Raw genomic sequence first — 21950 nt, forward strand, 5'->3', positions numbered from 1 at the left:
GTTTATTTTTTTTGCGTCCACCTCGTGTAGCCCTCAGCATATTGCTGCGTAGGGAGTAAAAACTCAGCGTAGAGCTGCTTAACTCAGTGTCGTCAGTACGCCGCAATATGCAACTCTCCACTGGCCCCGGTGTGAAAGGGCTTAAGGAAAGTCATTACTGGCTGTTCTAAAAGCCGCTAGAAATCGCTAAATGATGTCCATACATACATAAAAAATACATGGATGACACAAGAAAGTGAAAACACTTATTTCCGTAGTGGTCCATATTATTATTACGATTATTATATTGATCAGCTTGTTGTTATGTTTACTCTCCATGCTGGTAATTTTATTACTTAATGTATTTGATATTAATTTGGTATTAATGGTATGATATTAATGACACAAACTCAGCTGTCAACAATTCCTGTGATTGCTTGATTTATAAAAAGCGGTTTGATTTGGCAGAATAACCAAAACAATGATCAAAATGGATAAAAAAAAAAAGAACTAAAAAGCCCAACTGGACAGATGAGCAGTGCCTGCTGTTAGCACAGCTCACGGAGGAGAATAAAAGAGTTTTAAGAAGGAAATTGGGTCCTGGGATCACGGCACAAGGGAAGTTTAATTTAATTTAACCAGGTTAGTCCCATTGAGATCAGGACCTCTTTTGCAAGGGAGACCTGGACAATTATAAAGTTTCCAATTCACCTAACCTGCATGTCTTTGGATGTGGGAGGAAACCGGAGAGAACCCACGCAAACATGGGGAGAACATGCAAACTCCACATAGAAAGTCCACAGGTGGGAATTGATCCCATGACGCTCACCACTAAGCCACCATATTGCCCAAGACCAAGAGGTAGACTTCGGTGTGCACTGTCCAACAAATCAATGCGTCGGTCCCTCTCCTAGTGCACACAAGTGCTGGTACGTGCTGCAATCCAAAGCGAGAGCAGAGATTGCAGGCGACATTCTTCTCAAACAGGTGAGTGTTGTAGGCTAACATTTAGGCTACAGCTGCTGACATAGGTTACTTTGATATTAATAACTGTATGAATGATATAGAATTTACATTCATTTACATTTTTTTCTGTAGCCAGGTATCTCAATGTTGTGATGACCTTCATCTTAGGTGTTATTGCGTTACTACGCTGGGTAGGAAAAGTACGCTTATTCCTGATGAGGTCGAAGATGCTTTGTGAATAACTTTTATCTTACCAAGGGACAATTCAGTGTCTTAGAATTCGAGGAATTCTAAGACACTTAGTTTTACCCTTAATGTATCCAAAAACAAAACACTAATTTATAAGGGGGTGTCTTGATGCATAAAAATATGGCATAACTACTGCAAATATATATGTAGTTTTGCAGATATAGCTACTGATTCATTGTGCCCTGGTTTCCCCTCGTCAGTAAGCCTCACTCTTCCAGCAGCCAAAGGATACTCAGGCCAGAACCTGGGTTTTCGCCAGCTGACCAGACAGGAGAGAGAGAGAGCAGCCGCTACACAGCTGATTAACAGCTAATGCACTTCAGCGTGACAGCTCAACTGATCCATAGGCTAACTTCATGCAAACTGTGATGCTTGTATTTTTTTATTGTAGTTATCAAAAATATAAATAATTGTACTGTGATGTTAAAGGAAAACAGCTCTTCAAAAGTCAAAGAACAAAACACCATAGAGAAGTGTGTTGTACCTGGCATGCCCACATTGAAATGACTGAATGTGGCTTTTCTTCTGCTGGTCCATTTGAAAGTGTTTATGTCGTCCATGTTGGAAAATCCTATCCAGAAATATTTCTCTGGTCTCAACCCCACCAAGCTGACCAAAAAGGCATTTTCAAATCTGAATAAAAGCATAAGAAAAGTGAACTGAAAATACAGTATACACCTCAGTGAGCACATTTCTGAGTGGTTAAATTGGAATGCATTTTTACCATTTCAGACACTGAAACCTAAAGCTTGGCTTTTGAAGGATACATCATTTTCTGTCAAAGTGAATTTCGAATATTATCAAATATTTATTATCCAATCATCCATTTTTTTTCTTATCCAACCATCCGTTTTTTCTGATTGTTCCGTCAGGTGGGGTACACCCTGGACAGGACAAACGAACACATTCACACCCGCACGTAAAATTTAAAGTTCCTAATCCACTTAACCTGCATGTCTCTGGATGTGGGAGGAAGCCACACAAACACTGGGAGAACATAAAAACTCCACACAGAAAGTTTTTATGCTTCAGTAACATTCAACTACCAGTTTGTTTCAGACCATTTTAATGACTGACACATAGGGAAAAAATATCAATATTTAAAAAAAAAACATCCTGAATATGAATACATACCTATCAGCCACATCTACCAGATTAGAGCCGGCATCTAAACATATCTGCTTTGCCTCATCAAATGTTTTCGTCTCAGCTCCAGTGTTATAACAGTATGAACCAAACCGGAATGAGCCCTTAAGAAATAAATACGGATTAAAGGACACATAATCTCATCTGTAAAATTCCACACAGATTTGAAAGGAACATCATCACTCACAGTCTTGCACCCTGGATTAGCCTCCTCCTGGGCTCCTTCAGGTGCTGTTGTAGACGCTTCCTTCTTACAAATGTATCCATACATCTTCTCGCACATACTATCTGCCCACTGTCCAAACTGTGTAATTGACCAATGGCAACAGTGCCATCGGGTTAATTATATTGTAGCAGCAGTCAGACATAATTAACAGACCGTTGTAACTGAGTGATTTTTCACCTTTCCTCTGATGAGGACACAGTCCTCTTGTAGGTTGGTGGCATGAGAAGGCTCACCTCTCTGCCACTGGGTGAAGGTGACGTGGGATCGGTCCGACCATTCAAACAGCATGTGGTTCCTCTGATCGTTCAGTCCAATCCAAAGCACATCAGTCTGCACTGAAGGTTTTGAATGAAACATACTTTTATGGTTATGAACTATTTTTCTGAGATTTGTTGTAATGTATTTTTGAGTTGAGTGCACCTTCAGTTGCCATTTTATTGGGTGTTTAAATGTTGCCATTTGAATTTAAATCAGTAATTGTCAAATGAACACAAACACATTTAAGTAAATTCAAAGTCATGACATTTAGCACAGAATATCGATGTGCAAACCACTGGTGGGCACAGTCACTGAATCAGCATACATCTGTTTAGCAAAGCTAACTATAAGGGGCAATTGAGAAGTTTTGAGCCTGACCCAGAAACCAACATCTCAGACCTGCTATCAATACTGCACCAAGTGCGTCAAAATGTCACACATTCTTGAGAATGTGTGTCTAACCTATTTTTGAAACTGAACAAACTCTGGCACATAGCTAATTCTATTCATGCACAGGCCATTGAATTTTTTTTTTTTTTTATCTCCTATTTCAGAGAGATACTTATTCTTCCATCCATGGTATTTGAGCTACTGGTGAATAATTATGCTGTATTCTGCCAGCATAGTGCACAGCTGTCTGTTTACACTCTGTTTTCCTAGTAGCAGTATATTTTACATTGATGTACTGTACATTGATGTATCTAATGCTGTCTATATTATATTTACTATCATCATTTCTCTAATGTTTGTCCAACCAAAGCAGTGCCATGAACCCACATCTAGTAACTTAAATAAACCAAAGTGGCAGATTTAATTTAATTTTGGCTTATTGCCATTAACAGAGGCAAAATCCTCTTTTACATACTGCTGTCTGTCACGTTACAGCCTGCTATCAATTGTGCATTTGCTCTGAGTAAATCAGACGCAAAACGGTCTCTACCCAACGTGCAAAAGGTTGGATTGTCCATAGAATCTGGCACTCGTTATCTGGGATCTTGGTAAATCAGGCCCTTAATCCTTTCCACTGATGCAACAAATTCCCTTTCTTGTCCACTGAAAAGGGATTACATTTTCTCCCAAAACTTTTCGGCCCCAAAATTATCCTGTAGCTTCTTTCACAAATATGAAATGTATATTTACAGTATGCAGCTGTTAGGCAACAATCCATTATTTACCATTATCAAAGAGGTCAACACTGCCAATTGTGCAGGCATGGTTGACCTTTAACCTGCACTGTCCATCAATTTGCCTGTCCTAATTACATGTATTGAAATATTTTGGTTTTAAGAAATGTACATTGTCTACCAGGCTGTTTACTAATCATGTTCTTACACAACTCATTGCTGTGTGAAAACTATTTTATTGGGTTGCTTCTGCATCATTGTTGATGCTATGGAGGTGGGTTCTGGTCCGCCGGCAGGGATGCAAGCTGGTTTGTTTTTGGTCACATGCTTCTTGTTAGTCATGTTGCTAGGTGACTGGGCATCGAAAACTCAAAGGAGTCCAATCAGACAAATGAAATGTATTCATTACTGGGAGCCTCAGCTAAACGTTATCAGTTAGAGGATTAGTGATTATCAAAGCTGACTTGTAGGTTTGTTGTGCCCACCACTAGTCAAAATTATAAACTCATTTGTGCACACTAACAGTATCCAGATTGTGATATAATGAAGCTCTGCTCCTCTATATTGTGTATGCTGGCCAAGTCTCCTCCTTCTTTGTGGCAGGCAGTCAAGGCATCCTTCCACATCTTCTTACTCCGGTCCAGGTAGTAACAATGACCCGAATATGGAAGCCAGTGCCTGGGGCAGAAGCTAGGCTGGTTGCTGCCTACAGAAGAAGAAGAAGAAGAAGAAGAAGAAGAAGAAGGGCCTTTACTGTCATTGTACATACATAGAACGTAATTTGTCCTCTGTATTTAACCCATCATAATTACAGTTAGACACAATCCAACCACTAGAAGCAGTGGGCAGCCACAGTCCGGCGCCTGGGGACAAACTCCAGATGGAGAGATGCTGTCTTGGTCAGGTGCACAGAAAGGAACAAACTCTAAATAAGCATGTTTTTGATTGTGGGAGGAAACTGGCGTGCACAGAGGACACCCACACAGACACGGGGAGAACATGCAAGAAAAGACCAGGTGGGAAGCAATCCTACAACCTTCTTGTTGTGAGGCATCAGTGCTAACCAATACGCCACTGTGTCACTGTTTGCTTTTTCATAAGACAGACACCAAAAGATCTCAAATTGAGGCCATGGCTTTTGCAGATTTATGAACAAACCAGCCTGTTCTTGTTCTTCTTGGTTCCTTTGACTCTGATTACATCAGCAATTAGGGCCCAAGACCAGTGATCATAATAAAAAGCTACAGTCAAAGATGAGCGATCAGGATCAAAGGTCAGTATCAAAGATAAGTGATCATGTTGAAAGGTCAGTGATCAAGATAAACGTTCGGCAACCAACATAAAAAGCAAGCACTCTGGAACAAAGATGAGACCATGGGTCAAGAATTATAAACACAAGTGAGTGATCAGATAAATCAATGTGATTAGGTCCAAAGATGAGAGTTGAGGATCACATGATTGTTCCAGTAGAGATTCGTTTTAGACCATGTGTATATAAAGATGTAGATCTTTTGAATAAAAACTTTGGACATGAATAGTGGATTCAGGATTAGAATGTGGATTGAGCCTTTAAATAAAATGTGACTCTGACGCCTTGGTCACCAAGGCGTCAGAGTCACCTTACACCAAGGCTTGGTGTGTGCCCACTCTGAGTGCCCTGACATGAATCACTGCGTCATGCTTGTTAAAAATATTGGACAGAGAATTCTCTGTCCAATATTTTGAACATTTCATCACAGGATGAGGCTGCAAGATTTGTCTTTTTAGTCATCAGTAAACACTTACGCTCAACTCCCACTAGATGGCGATGTGGGATAACATGCCCCACATTTTGAACTTGTCATTTCATGATCATGAATCAGCAGGTTTTACCTTGTTACTTGCACATACATCTGAATATTTGTCAGTATATCTCCAAGACCATTAACCTAAAATTAACCAGACTTTGCACATGTGCAGTCCCATAGGGATACACCCAATGGGGGCAACGATCACCATAGTAAGATAAATTACACACAAATTAAGCCACATGACTGCATAATCCAAATTTTGACTCAGAAACAATATCACTTGCAATAGGCACAAAGAATTTTGATGCAATGAACAACTGACGCCAAGATACCGGGGACCAAATGACCTCACTGTTTAGGCTACGATGTCATACAGTACAGAATTTGACCCAGAGTTAAATGGTGGGATTTGCCACTTCAGGATGTCTTGGTACGCCGCCCCAATCCATCTATCAGTCTCACACTCCAACTTACCCACATTCTTCACACAACTCCCGAGATACTTAAACTCCTCCACTTTTGTTTTTTATACACAATTTTCTGACAGAGGGCAATGGTCTCAGATTTGGAGGTACTGATTCTCATCCCAGTTGTTTCACACTCAGCCTCAAACATGCTCAATGTGCATAAGAGGTCACTGCCTCATGAAACCAACAGAACCACATCATCTGCAGAAAGCAGAGATGCAACTCTGAGGTCACCAAAATGAATACCCTCCAGTGCCTTACTGCTCCTTGAAATCGTGTCCATGAACAACAGAATCAGGACCAGTGACAAGGGACAGCCCTGGCAGAGTTCAACACCCACCGGGAACAAGTCCAGTGTAATGCAGAGAATATGAACACAGCTCCTACTTTGGACATATAGAGACTGGATTATGTATTCCAGTGGTTCTGGTACCCCATGCTCCCACAGTGCACACCACAGGATACCTTAGGGGACTCGGCAATACTCCTTTTCCAAGTCCATAAGACACATGTAGACTGGTCCCATCACGCTTCCAAGACCCTTTTAATATCCTTGCGAGGGTAAAGAGTTGGTCCACCGTTCCACGATCAGGATGTAAAACTGTATTGCGCCTCCTGAATCTGGAGGTCAACGAACAGCTTAAGTCTTCTCTTTATTACACTTCTCAGCCTCCCTCCAAAATAACGGCACTCAGCCAGGGATTTGTCACCCTACTGGCACCAGTTATCCTGGACAACTCCAGAGGAAGAGTGAGTAGAGAGTCCAGCCCCTCTCCAGGAGTTTGGTGCCCAAGCCTGCGCTGTGTGTGTTGGTGAGCCCAACTATTTCTAGTTTGTATCGCTCAACCAGCTACAAAAGCTCAGGCTCCTTCTCCACCAGAGAAGTGATGTTCCACATTTCAAGAGTCAAATACCATAACCAAGTGTAAGTCCATGTGGGCATATGCCCCGTCCAGTGCCTGAACAACAGCACACTAGACCCTTTAGACTCTCTTTATGGGTGGTGAGCCCACGTGAAGGTGACATCATGTTATTTTGTCAGGCTCTGCCCGACCAAGTCCTATGGTTGGAGACTCAGCCACCGGGAGCTCGCCTGAGAGCCCCCACCCCCCATGCCTGGCTCCAGGAGGAGGCCCCCAGTTTCCCTAATCTGGATAAGGTGATTCCATCTCTACATTTGTCCATCATAAGGAATTTCTTTCAGAACTAACTCTTGGCAAATATTAATATATTTCTGTGAAAAACACTGTATTTCATGTACACTTAGTATACCTAGAAACAGACTGAATACCTTTTAGAATCTAATGTAATCTGACCTACTCATTCGTACTTCCTTGCTTAGCAGAAAGAATAAGGAACTCTGAGTTTTTTTTTTCTCATTTTGAAATAGCAACAAACAAATAATGTTAAAAGACACCCTAGCTTTCTTTCTAAAACCCTTTGTTTTCTGGATAAAGGCTCAATCCTTCGGATTGAGAGTGACTGACCTCTTACATCTACATGTACAAATAAAATTCTGGAACTATTATTTACTTCATACTGCCACATCATCACTTTTTGTATATCGTTTAACATGCAAATGCAAAGGCAGCTATTAGTTTGTCCAGCTTGGTGCTGCTACTCGTGTCCTTGAACAACACACTGAACTCTGAAATATCTAAATATTAGTGCTCATTGCTCCCTTTGACCTCACGCAGAATATGACAAAGATGTAGAAAAACAACATACAGCACAAATTCATGATTTACACTGTGATGTCAATCCACCATTTGTCCAATATTTAACTTACCTGTCAGTGGAGGAGGCAGATTGGTTGAGTTTCCTTTGCGACATATGTAACCGAGTTTCTTGTTGCAGGTGGTGCTTTCCCATTTGGAGGCTTTACCAGCATTTAGTGTTGCACAGTTAACTCCAGGAACTGATGATGGATGGCCTGTAAGAAGGATACAGTATTTGTTTGTAATGTGAGTATCTATACCAGCGTGTCACTGCATTAACAGTATTTACGTTAAGAAACCTGCTGGTTGTAGTCCAGTCAGGAACACCCGGTGTAGTTCTGGATTACAATAAGTGTAAATGTGCTCTTGTCACAGTGTATTACTGCGTCCACCTTCACTAACCTGGCACCCAATTTAAATATCTGAATGGGTTTCCGTTGCTCCACTGCCATCCACTCTGAAAATCCAAGCTGTTCAGTCCAATCCACAGAGACGTCCCCAAAGTACTGGTCAGTCCTGTGCCAAAAACACCTTATGAATGAATTCAATGATAGCTTAATGACGCTGTTTATGGGTGAAACTGGTTTGGTACCTGAAATGTACGACTGCTCGTGCAGCTCTACGATGCTAAGGAGGTCAGCGCCCTGCTGCTGGCAGCTCTTCCTGGCCTGAAACCAGGTCAACACTGATTGTGCATTCCTCTGGTACTGGACCCCTGTGACTGGGTCAGTGTCCCAGTACGAGGTGGCTATATAAGAGGAATGGGCAAGCACATTAATTAATTATTAATTATCATTAATTATCAGCAAGATTAAATTCATTTCTAAGCAGAGATTAAAGTTTTTGAGAGATTACGGAGTTTCCAGGGTAATTGTAAACATTCGTCAGTGCCATATGTTGCTGCATCCTCAAAATTACCCAAGCAGTCAACCCGTCCAGGCCTACTTTCTGAAACTAAGCATCTATCCCCTGTAGCCAGGTGAAATGTGAGTGTCCCCTTGGCCTTCGCCAGCTGCTGAGCCTTCATCAGCTGCTACTTCACCATGCCAGTTATAGTCCTCAACTTAGTCTCCATAAGTAACCACTCTTTTGACACAAAGTCATTCCAACAGTACTCAAGGATCCCTCAAAGAGACCCAGTACCAAAGACTTCCAGTCTTTACTTTAGGTCCCTGGTTAATGTCCAGTTCTTACAACCACACAAGAAGACAGGAAACACCAAGACCAAAAACTTGGACCTTCATTCTCCTGCAAAAATATGTGCATCGCCAAACACCTCTGTCCAGCAACCTCAAGATTCCTTAAATCAGAAATTGGAAAATATCTGAAAAATCTTCATCTTTGCTTGAAACAGTTTATCTGACATGTTTTGGACTCTTCAGGATTGATGTGTTTTACAAAACAGTAAATTTGAGCTTATTTTCTTTAGCAGTCCTATTTCTGCCTCCATAGGGTGTCACGGACCGGCGCCACAAGGGGGCGTTTGGGGCGACGCCCCCTCACGTCATCAATCCCGCCTCCTCGGATGTGAGAGTTATCAAAAAAGAAAAAAAGAAAAAGAAATACTGGAAAATATAGCAAAATATTAGTTATTCAATAATATCACGTATTTAACAAATAAACCAAATTAATTAACTAAAGTAATTAATTTTAAAACAAACGGATATGGCGTGTGTCTGTGTTCAAGCAATTTGATAGGTTGAAGGGCCTTTCACACTGAATACTTTAGGCCAGAGGTGGCCAAGTTCGGTCCTCGAGAGCCACATTCCTGACACTCTTAGTTGTCTCCCTGCTGCAACACACCTGAATCCAATGAAAGACTCGTTAGCAGACTGTTAATGAGCCTTTCATTGGATTCAATCTGTCAACGTGTCCCAGTCCGTCGACGCATCCGACGCATGACGTCAGATGCTTCGCTTCGGAAGCGGCAAGGGGGCGGAGATTGCCACGTCACACTCTGGCCATTTCCACAACCTGAAAAAAGTTCAGCGATCGCCATCTTGAATTTGGGTCGCCTGAACCACAAAAAAGCTTTAAAAAACAGCAGTAGAACGATTCTCCCATCACCCTGCTGGGAGAAACTTTTTTTCAGCTGCTTTTCAGAGTGACACCAACCGAGGGAGGACTGACGACTTGGTGGGATATCGATCAAACCGCGACAGTGGCCGACCCGCACGGAGAAGCCGGCCTTCAGGCATCATCACTGGGCAGAGTGAGGCAGGCAGCCGGGGGGATGGAGCAAATCCACTCAGTCCGAAATATCCCACTTTTTGGATATATGCGAAGTCCCAGTTTGCCCAACAGAATTTAGTTCTGCAGCTTTATTGAGATGAGAATAATGTAAAAATAAAACGTGACGTTTACTGAACTGCTGTGACGGTTCAATGATCGGCTAACGTTAGCTTAGCCTTTTAGCACAGTTGATCTGAGTGAATGCTTTAATTTCTAAATGGTTCAGTCTTTTTTATTTTTACCAAATAAAGCTACAGCTTTTTTCAGACACCACAAATCTCAACTTTAAATAACTTATTTTTTCGGGCTTTTTTTTCCCATCGTGTTTTTTTTTTTTTCCTTTTTATATATAAACTGTTTAGTGTTTCTTTATATTTAAAGAAATATTTTTATTTATCCCAATCAGGAACATTTGCTGTGCAGACAACCAAACTTCCATTTATGAGCTGAACACCACGAAGTCCAGTCGAAAGAAAACATCTCTGCTCTTCAAAATAGGACAAAAGTGTCTTCAGCAACACCACCAGAGTTCAAAGCTGCAGAAGAGACCTTCATCTGGTCCCAAGAATCCAGCAGAACATCACCTGCTTCTAAATAAAAGGCTCTTTCAACAGCAACTATTTTATTATTTTTAAAAAAGCTGTTTCATTTTATATTTTAACAATAAATGAACGGATCATTAAAAATGTCCACGAAATCAAAGTCAAAAGACATCTGCACAGGTAGAAGCTCTCCACTTATTGCGCTCAAATTCATATATTTTAGAAATGACTCTGTCCTGATAACAACATTAAAGGCAATTACATATTTTGGCAAAATTACAAGTTGAAATGACCATTAAAAAAAATTAATCATCAGGTTTATGTCACAGAAATCCTACTTTACAATCACACTGCAGTCACTGTTAAATTATTTCCTGTTGCATTTATAATAAACATTTGTATTTATTTACAGTGTCTGTTTTTATGGTTGAAATGAGATATAAATAATCTACCAGACTTAAAAAATGTACAAATTTCCATGTTATTTTGTCTAAAAATAAATGTCTGTGGTTCCTTATGTTAAACAAGAAATTATCTAATCTGAAATCACAGGTGGTTTTCATTTACAGATGAAAGGTTTCTAAAGAACCATTTATTGATTTATTTAGCTATTTTAATTACAAGTGTTCTAAAATTTTTTTTTAACAGTAATCAGAAATTCTGAGGTAACAAACAACAACAAAAAACATTTCCAAGGATTTATCTTAAGAAAACTGCTCCATAAATGAGCAGTCCTGTGACACGTTTGTTTTGTAGAGATCAGTGGTTTGTTTCTACACCAATCCATTTTGTAGAGATCAGTGGTTTCTGCCACTAGTTTTCCGTGTTTTGGCCCGACGCGTCGTTCCTATTGGACGCAAAGGTACGTCACAGCTCAGAGTGTTGAAAGTTGGATTGGATTGAACTTTGACTGCATCAACCTGCCGACAAGCAGCAATGCGTGCTCCCATCAGAAGCGTCGGTTTAGCTCGGCTTTTGACGCGACGCATCTGACGCATCTAAAAAGCAACGCGTCTCATTGAAAATAATGCTTTTTAGACCGATTTTTGACGCATCTGACGTATTCAGTGTGAAAGGCCCATTACTCTTACTCAGTCAGTCTCTTACAACGGTGAAGCCTAAATACACAAGCTTTCCAGGAGCGCACCCAATTCATTACGCACACTCAGAGGCATGTCCCCTCTGGTGCACACTTTTTTTGGGGGGGGGGGGGGCGACGCCGCCCCTTGTGATAAACTCATTGCCCCCCTTAATATTTTTTTCTGGCGCCGGGCCTGGGGTGTCAGGAGAAGGGCGAGGGTGTGAGGGGAGGAAAACAGATGCAGTGCTGTGCTGATGACTAAAATGTAAGGAAGTGTTGGAGATCAGAAACCAGACTTGTTCAAAGCTGACCTCATGGAATAAATGTCAGGATGTCATGTGGTTTTAGAACTAATACCTTTTGGTTGGCCGATCATAATTTACAACATTTTTGTGCGCCCTTTTCACATGTATTTTATCTGTATACAGATTACATGTGTGCACTTTCACTTTTCATGAAAATCAGACCATTTAAAACAAAAAACAATGAGGCAAAATCATGGCATTTGGTTTGTGTTGAATTACATGTACCTGACAACTTATATACAACACATATGAAAACATGTCTGACAACAATAATCCAATCACAGATAAGTTACTTACTGCATACACAATAACTTTGTCAAGTGGTATTCCTTCAAAAAAAAAAAAAAAAAAAGAATAAATGCATTTTTAAAGTGAATGCTACAGAGAGAACCAAGCAGTTTTCGTATTACATCCATAAATACTCTGTTAAATTAAAAAAGGTGAGTATAGACTATGAAGGTCATGTCAAAGAAAATAATCAGAGGAGCAAGTTTTTTTTTTCCATTTTGCATAGTGAGAAAAAGTTGAATTGCTGGCAAAAAGTCAAACTTTAATATTACTGTCAGACATAACAAGCAAACAAACAAAAGCATTCAAATGAGTATTTATAATTTTTGTTTATTTTATTTATGTTTATTTATTCTATCAATCCACTACAACAGAGGGTGGTGGCAGAAGTGGTTAGCATAGTTGGTTTCAGTGCATAAGGTTCCTGGTTCAAACCCCACCCCTGCCACATTTCTCCATATAATGTGGAGATGTGTCAGAAAGGGCATCCGGTGTAAAACTTGTGCCAAATCAACATGCAGATCCACCTTGGATATGCTGTGGTGAAAACAAGGGAGCAGCCGAAGGCACTTACTTTTTTATGATCCACTATAACAATCTTTTCAGTTTGTATGAACACAACCACCTCTTTCAAGCTTGTGTGATTTAAAAATACATTTTTTGGCACATTTTCTTCAAAGTCCTTATATTTATTAGCACAATATTTAGACACTAAAGAACAGTAATTTCCTTGTTGCTAAAACATTCTGAAATACAATTTCACCAATTTATTGACACAAGACGTTTTTGTGTCAATAAATTGCACTAATACTTTGATTTGTTCTCAAAGTTAAATTTTAATCTTTGATTTTTGATTGCTGACATATTGTCAAAAATGTATTTCAACTTATACTACTTACATTTACATTTATTACACTTATATACAGTAGTGCCAAATCACAACAACGCTGCCTCAAGATGCTTCACACAAGTAAGGTCTACTACTTGGAATGCAAACTTCAAAATCTCTCTTTTTTCCCGTTAATGTACCTTAATTCTCTGTCATAGCAAAAGACAAAACTGAATGTGAAGGAAATATTGAATTGAATTGAATTTATTTATTTAATTGAATATTGAATATATTCAAACTACTGGAGAAAAAACAAAGAACAAAGAATATTGTTTTTGAATGGAGTCAGACTGGTTGAACACAAAGACATAAATATTGTTGCCATTTTTTTATTCAGCATGTTTTTGTTTTCTTTTATTTAATTTGACCCTTAAAGGTCCTGTAAATAATTTACTGCCAGTCCATGTCACTCTAAATCACCAACATCTTAGACCAAAACAGTGGTTTCCCTTTGGACACTCCTGCTCCTGCCTCCTCCGCATTAAGGGAAAGAAACGCAAATTCTGAGTGAAGTTGGAGCCCGTTTAGTAAATCAAAGGCTTCCCATCTGGGGTGGGGGGCAAAGATTTCTAGACTGTAGCTACCCACTGCTATGTTCAGTGCACAGTGCTATATGGCGTCACGATTGTCTCTATAAATGTGGGGAGGGGCAATGGTTTCACAAGGTGAGACTCACGTGCACTAAATAAGCAATATACAGGAAATGCGGAACAGAAAATTAAACGCAGAGAGAGTGTTGCCATGTTACCATTACAGCACTACACCTTTACAAGAAAATACTTGTTGACTGCTATATTTATGTGTAAAATGCTAATTATTAGACCTTTATTTTTTTGTGCATCTTTGGCACAGAGATAATCCCATAGATTCTGGCACCTGAAGGTTTATATAAATCAGTGATTTCAAATGAGTGCAAAATATTTGGTAAAGTCACTTACATGTGGTGGGACAAAAGCCCCACTTTTGCTGTTTATTGTAATCTGTTTCTGTTGCACACCACAGGTGTCCATCTGAGCGGCCGTCCACGGTGCATTCAGCGTACCACTTCTCCGTAAATTTAAAGGGAAACTGACAAGGTTTTCCAAAGGCATTGCCTCCTATTGTGAAAATCTCTGAAAGGACAACAGGATTATAAAGATGAAGCAAGCAAAGCCAGTCAATAAGAGCAAAATGTTACAGTTCTAATGTATGTCCAGCCTTAATATGCAGGCCAGATTATTATTATTATTATTATTATTTATTCGTGAAGTAGCCACATTTGTTTCATACTAAATACTGCTTTGTAAATCCAACTGGTGTACTGTCATGAGGTTTATCAGACAACATCTGTTGTTCAATTCAAACTATGTGAACACATATTTAGTAAGGTTGACCAGGGGCCTCATGTACGAAGACTTGCATGGATTTCCTACTGAAACATGGCGTACGCAAAACCCAAAAACAAGGTGTAAGTATAAAAATATCCAGATGTATCAAAGCATGCTTACGCATGGATCCATGCACGTTCCATTTGTACATCCCAGTGAATGTGGATTTGAGCGCACATGCACCTGCAACAAACTCCGCCCTGGCCACGCCCCTATTTAAATATGAAAATGATTGTAAATAGGCCCTGGAGCTGTGATTCCACATGCTGTCACATCACACAACATGAACACAGAAAAGAAATTATACCAAGTGTGTGCTACAGCTGACTAGAAATTACATGGAGACACGCAAGGACAGTTTATTTGGTACCCTGTTAAATGGGAGGCAGGGGTGCCCAAGTTCGGTCCTCGAGTTCTACCTTCCTGACACTTAGTTGTCTCCCTGTTCCAACATACCAGAGTGTCACGAAGGTAGATCTCGAGGACTGAACTTGGACACCCCTGATGTAAGGAAAATGTTAGTGGGAGCGTGTGTATTAGGGCGTAAATGCTTTCAGCTCAGAACAGCACACACATACACACACACACTGAAGCCACCACTGACAGTGTGTGACATTCATACCTTCACACACATGTTCATTGACAATACTGAATACAGGGAGCCAATCAGTTAAGAAGCTCTGCTGCTCCAGTCTCAATATCAAGAAAAATAAAACACACTAATAATAATAACAGAAAACATATTTCAATGTGCACATGCCCTAATGTGTCCGCGCTGGTTACATTTGGAACAATATACAAATAAACTATTTGTCCAGCAAGCAGCCACCCATCGCACATTGTGCCAGCCTCCAGCCTGATGGGCATTTGTGGATCACATATGATGTGAGCACTGATGGAATGAAATTGTTTCCTGTTAACAAAACAAATTCATCATGTGATGTGTACAGTCAATAGCTCTGATTACACTAAGGAAACCGGCTCTTGCTGCAAATTGTGCTTTAATGTTGGAATGTGATGTACCTGGATGACATTCAGATGATTGCGTTCCACACAGCTGGCATGGCTCGGCTCAAGGTTGACTGGCACACTCCTGAGCAATCAGTCAGCTCATGCTGGAATGCTTCTATTGCCAGGACGCACAGCATGGTCAGCACCTGTGTGGACCATATTGCGCTCTGGGCCGGCCCCAGTTCTGCGTGCAACTGCAGTAACAATGGCCTTGGTAATCTAAATCAAAGTTATGAGCCAATTATCGTCATCTGCAAGTAAATCCTCGCATTTCCCGAATACACACTCATGTCGGATTGCACCATTTGCAAGGTCCTCTAACAACATTAATACAGTAATTGTTGATGCCATATTAAGCATCACTTTGCGCATGTTTTTATGTCCACCCATATAATTGCAAACACGTAGGTGTGTTAATTGTTCATCAGTGTATCTCTTGACATCTTGTTTTCACACTGTTAATGTTTCCTAGCAACACCTTTACGTGTCGGCAGTGGAACCATAGCTGTAGAAAAGTGCTCTACACCAGTCACGATTTTTGCGTGGCACAACACACATTTCCACAGTCATTTCACTTTTGATACATCTCAGCGTTGGCATGGAAAAGGACGTACGTCATGTTTTTGTGTATGTGCATGCTTTGTACATGAGCCCCCGGTGATGGAAACAATCTGTGTATCAAACATGCTCAACATCTGCAAGGCTAAAACCATTATTCCAGACAATGCAACCCTCGTACAGAAAATAACATATTACCATCTCTTCTGAGTGCAGATAAGGGGTTATCTTTATCTTTTGTTGTTGGTTGCAACCACAGTATAGAGTGGATACTGGAGAACCACCTAAACTTTGACAGATTTAAATATTTTTTAACCATTAAGACAAAGAAGAGAGAGAGAAAAAAGAAAGAATTTGGCCTTATTTTTGTTCAAGCTTTTAAAATTACCGTACTCCCTTCAAAGACATACTGAAAGAAAATCTGTGCAGCATAATATAAACCAAAAAAAAAAAAAAAATCAAAGCCAAAATACATGTCTTGAATTTCATTTGCATCAACCATTATGAAATACAAACTGCACTGTAAATCTGTCTGGAGTAGACACACTACTGATGTAAGCTACCAATGTATTCATGACAGATCTGAAGGGGTTATATAGGCTTTTTTGGCTGTGGTTTGCGAAACATTTGTCTGTTGTATCTCCAATCACAGCTTCATGGTGGAGTGCAACAGAGAAGAAGTAGAATTTAGGCTTGAGTCTCCCATGCATCTACTGGCAAACTGTAGCTGAAATGTCAGGGTTGCTTTTTTCTCATATATTATATATATATATATATATATATATATATATATATATATATATATATATATATATATATATATATATATATATATATATATATATATATATATATATATATATATATATATATACCACACAACCAGCGAGCTGTCGAACTGGTGATGCAACTGACAAAATTTCCACTATGCAGAGTTCCTCCAATCGCACCTGCAAACCCTATGTAACTCTTTCAGAATTATCTTAAGTGTCTTGGTGGCTTCCCTCCTTAGTCTCCTTGCACAATCACTCTTTTGATAAGGGTCCACCTTATTAGATTACAGCACTATACTGTTTTGTTTTTTAGTAATTGATACGGTGCATCCGGAAAGTATTCACGGCACTTCAGTTTTACCTCATTTTGTTATGTTACAGTCTTATTCCAAAATGGAGTAAATTTTTTTTCCTCAAAATTCTACTCACAACACCCCATAATGACAACATGACAATGTTTTTTGTTTTATTTTGATTGTTAGTTACTTTTTGTTTGTTTGGGTTTTTTTGCAGTTTTTTTTTTTTTTTTTTTTTTTTTTTTGCAGTTTTTAAAAAATTCAAAAGAAACTAAGAAATTATGTGTACATAAGTATTCACACCCTTTGCTCCATTCTTTGTTGATGTGCCTTTGGGAGTAATTACAGCCTCAAGCCTTCTTGAATATGATGCCACAAGCTTGGCGCACCTATCTTTGGGCAGTTTTGCCCATTCCTCTTTGCAGCACCTCTCAAGTTCCATCAGGTTGGATGGGGAGTGTCGATGCACAGCCATTTTCAGATCTCTCCAGAGATGTTCAGTCTGATTCAGGTCTGGGCTCTGGTTGGGCCACTCAAGGACATTCACAGAGTTGTCCTGAAGCCACTCCTTTGATATCTTGGCTGTGTGCTTAGGGTCATTGTCCCACTGAAAGATGACCGCCGTGCCAGTCTGAGGTCAAAAGTGCTCTGGAACAGGTTTTCATCCAGGATGACTCTGTACATTGCTGCATTCATCTTTCCCTCCATCCTGACTAGTCTCCAGTTCCTGTTGCTGAAAAACATCCCACAGCATGATGCTGCCACCACCATACTTCACTGTAGGGATGGTGCCTGGTTTCCTCCAAACATGACGCCTGGCATTCATGCCAGAGTTCAGTCTTTGTCTTTGTCTCATCAGACCAGAGAATTTTATTTCTCATGGTGTGAGAGTCCTTTATGTGCCTTTTGGCTCCAAACTTCAGGTGAGCTGCCATGTGCCTTTTACGAAGGAGTGGTTTCCGTCTGGCCACTCTACCATACAGGCCTGATTGGTGGATTGCTTCAGAGTTGACTGTCCTTTTGGAAGGTTCTCCTCTGTGCTCTGACAGAATGACCATCGGGTTCTTGGTCACCTCCCTGACAAAGCCCCTTCTCCGCGATCGCTCAGTTGAGATGGACGGGCAGCTCTAGGAAGAGTCCTGGTGGATCCGAACTTCTTCCATTTATGGATGATCAAGGTCTCTGTGCTCATTGGGACTTTCAAATCAGCAAAATGTGTCTGTGTCCTTGCCCAGATTTGTGCCTCGAGACAATCCTGTCTCAGAGGTCTACAGACAATTCCTTTGACTTCATGCTTGGTTTGTGCTCTGACATACACTTTCAACTGTGGGACCTTATATGTAGACAGGTGTGTACCTTTCCAAATCATGTCCAAACAACTAATTTTACCCCAGGTGTACTCCAATTAAGCTGTAGAAACATCTCAAGGATGTTCAGTGGAAACAGGATGCACCTGAGTTGAATTTTGAGGTTCATGGCAAAGGCAGTGAATACTTACATACAAGTGATTTCTTACTTTTTATTTTTAATAATGTGCAAAAAAGTGGTTTTTCACATTGTCATTATGGGGTACTGTGTGTAGAATCTTGAGAAAACATGATTTTCATCCATTTTGACATAAAAATGTGGAAAAGTGAAGTGCTGCGAATACTTTCCAGATATACAATACAAACTGAATACAATACATACTCAGTGGATTTGGGACATGTTCATATGTCCATCCCCAGACTTGTCCAAGTCAAATGGTTGTGAAAGTGAATTAGTTAATTATTAGTTGTGTTATGCAAAAAGGTATCATATGCAACCCAATATTTTGTTTTTCATGCGAGTAAAACGGGGATAATTTTAGAAATTTTAATGTCAGTAAGTCTGAATGATTTTTTTTTAAATGGCATGAAGAATTTAAAATGTGTAAAAGCAGAGGACAATTTTATGGGTAACAGTAATTACCATGACAGCAAATACGGCCATATTTTAGTTACTGTTAAAATGTTGCTTGGCTTCTAATACATTTACCATAGAATTGTCCAGAATATGATTACTTTCATTATACACCTGTATGGACAAAAAGTTTATATAAATGATCAAAATCAACCTAATATTTAATGCGTTAGTTTTGTCTAACTTGGTGTCTTAGCTGATCTTTGTAGTTCTACTATGTTGTTGTTCTCACGGTGCATTAGCTTTAACATCTGATGACAACTAAAGACGAACACTGAGCTGCTTTGGCAAATCTGATTAACAGTTTATTGTCAATATGAAGACTCACATCATAAAAAGCTAAATCAAAAAGGCTAAGTTTTGATTTTTTGCAATTTGCAGACTCTGGTTTTGTTCATTGTCCCTTGTAAATGACATAATGACAGCAACAGCATTTTTTTTTTTTTTTACTTTTTACATTTTGATTGTGCTGCTGAATTTTGAAGCTGTGACATGAATTACTGCATGTTACACACAGTTTAATATTCTTTTGAGATACTTTTACTTTCAAAACTAAAAGCTGGCATCCACTCTTTGAATTTAACATTCCCTCATCCAGTTGGAGAATATGCACATTACTGCAAACACTGTTGTAAATATTCGTTAAAACATTTCTAAGAAACATTTTCAAATAATTCTACCTTGGTATCCCTTGGAACAAAGATCATTCTGAGTACCGAATATCTTCCATCGACTCCAGAGTCCCGATCCCGTGTAGACCATTATGTTCCTCTCATTGTGGTTGCCCCAGTTGAAGTGCAGGTCCTTATCTTTGAGGCCAAAGAGCGTCTCGTTTTTGCATTGCCAGTGCTGGAGTTCACTTGTCTCATTGCATTCAAACAGAAGCACCTTCACCCAGTCTTTGATTTCAGTGGCTCCAACGCACAGCTTGAGGGACAGACTGAGGAGGCGCGACTCCGAGGCCCAGCGGAACTGCTGCTCTTTAGCATGAGGATTACATGGGGCCAGCGTCAGTGAGGTGGCACTTTCAACCTTTACGCATTTGTTGTGGTCCTGGTTGAAAATCAAGAAGGAGCTGCTGTCTGGAGCAAAATGATTCAAAGCTCATTACTGCCATGATATTAAGTTGCAATAAAAGAATAACATGTAAAAGGTTGTACCTGTTTCAGCAGTAATGGACGGGACCTGCAGTTGACAGAGGACCACAGCAAAACACAGAAGTGCCAACATGATCTTTTTGGGTAAAGTTTGCAGTTAGTGGTGGAAGAACATGTTAGAGAGTCATCCAGTCAGGGAGGAGAGCATTCTGGCATGTGTGAAGGTGTGTGACACGGACACATGGTGCTTCCCTCCCTTAATCACACTGATGGATATCCTGTCACATGGGGAGGCAACGATGGTCAAACAGCAGCGGTTTCCGCAAGCTTTCACAGAACTAATGGTGACAGCGAGGAGGCTGAGAATGGGACACAAGCAGCCTCTTTGTGCAGGAAACTGAACTCAAAAAAAAAAACTGATTAGTGTCCAGGCCTCAAATAAATAAACTGGAATGATGACTTTTGGAAGCAGTGTTCAACATACCATGTTTTTCCAAGGTCATTATATTTCCTTCATATGTTATTTTCCCCCATTGCACAGACAGCAGGTCGTCACTATGCGCGGAGAGTCAGTCAGTCAGTCATTCATGCTTCATTTCACTTGTGAGCAACATAAGTTCAGTTGTACCAAACTTGGTACATGCATTATGCATATTAACCCAAGATGCTAAATGGTTTTGGGGTTAATGTGTCAAGGGTCAGTTTATAACTGGAGTATACTTTGTAAAATCTTGTGAGTGCAATCATTTCTTTCCTAATTACACGATTGTCACCAAACCTCTATGTGTGTTAGGTATGGTAACCCCAGAACCTATTGATTTTGGGGTCAAAAGGTCAAAGTTTAAATTTACTGAACTGTACTTTCTAAAAGCTTTCTGCAGATTGGAGGCACATATCGGTGGTAAACTTATCAACATTTGCCCAGGGTGCCGTGGGTTTGTGCAGACTAGGCACTTGTTATAATTTACTTTTCTTTATTAAAATGAAGTTTCACAAGCAGCATGAGTTTGAAGACATGTGATCAGCATTGTGACTGCACCTGAATGAGTCCAAAAGGAGGAAAAGCTGTTTTCAGGACTTTGCTGATGTGTTGGTTTTGAAGGATAACACCCCCTCCCCCCCACACACCATCCCCGAGATCTGAGGCTTCAGATGAGGAGGACAGTGATAATAGAACCCAGTAGAAAGAGAGGACAGCAGGAAATCCTGCTTCCTATTGGAGGAAATGAGTAAATATCATACTGGCCGATTTACAGAAACCATCAGCCTACAAATGCTGTAATCACTCTATGGAAAAGTGTAACACTGTTATTTCATCAGAGAGCAGATTTAGAGAATTTGAAATAATTAGTGTTTACAGCAAACTGACAAAGGGCGTATGCCTCCATTTCAAACCTAAAGTGGTAACTTGGTACATAAGGTCATCTCGCTAAGATCTCAGAGAAGACTGATGATGAGTCTATTTCAGTTGTAATTTTGATAACCACAGGGAAGAGTGTCTGAAACACAGAACTTCACGTGGTCTTTATGGATCACATTTTGCTATGATAAATTATACCTTGCTAAAACATGACACAAGTTCAAAATTGGTCTCTGTGGTTAAGTATTGCCCTTGTTTTTTTATTATTATTGCCATATATGTATCTG

General features: G+C 40.0%; 1 protein-coding gene across 1 annotated transcript in view; it reads right to left on the reverse strand.

Moving 5' to 3' along the window:
- Positions 1 to 20500, reverse strand: part of LOC117510882 (macrophage mannose receptor 1-like) — a 41408-nt gene extending 20908 nt beyond the window's left edge. The window contains 11 exon segments of the mRNA XM_034170780.1: positions 1679 to 1827; positions 2329 to 2444; positions 2528 to 2644; positions 2744 to 2901; positions 4472 to 4654; positions 7995 to 8138; positions 8326 to 8439; positions 8516 to 8671; positions 14199 to 14372; positions 19887 to 20288; positions 20367 to 20500. Of these exon segments, the coding sequence (XP_034026671.1) occupies positions 1679 to 1827; positions 2329 to 2444; positions 2528 to 2644; positions 2744 to 2901; positions 4472 to 4654; positions 7995 to 8138; positions 8326 to 8439; positions 8516 to 8671; positions 14199 to 14372; positions 19887 to 20288; positions 20367 to 20436 (1783 nt within the window). The 5' untranslated portion in view covers positions 20437 to 20500.
- Between the last annotated feature and the right edge of the window lie 1450 nt (positions 20501 to 21950).

The sequence above is a fragment of the Thalassophryne amazonica genome, chromosome 1 (genome assembly GCF_902500255.1).
Source record: "Thalassophryne amazonica chromosome 1, fThaAma1.1, whole genome shotgun sequence".
Taxonomy (NCBI): domain Eukaryota; kingdom Metazoa; phylum Chordata; class Actinopteri; order Batrachoidiformes; family Batrachoididae; genus Thalassophryne; species Thalassophryne amazonica.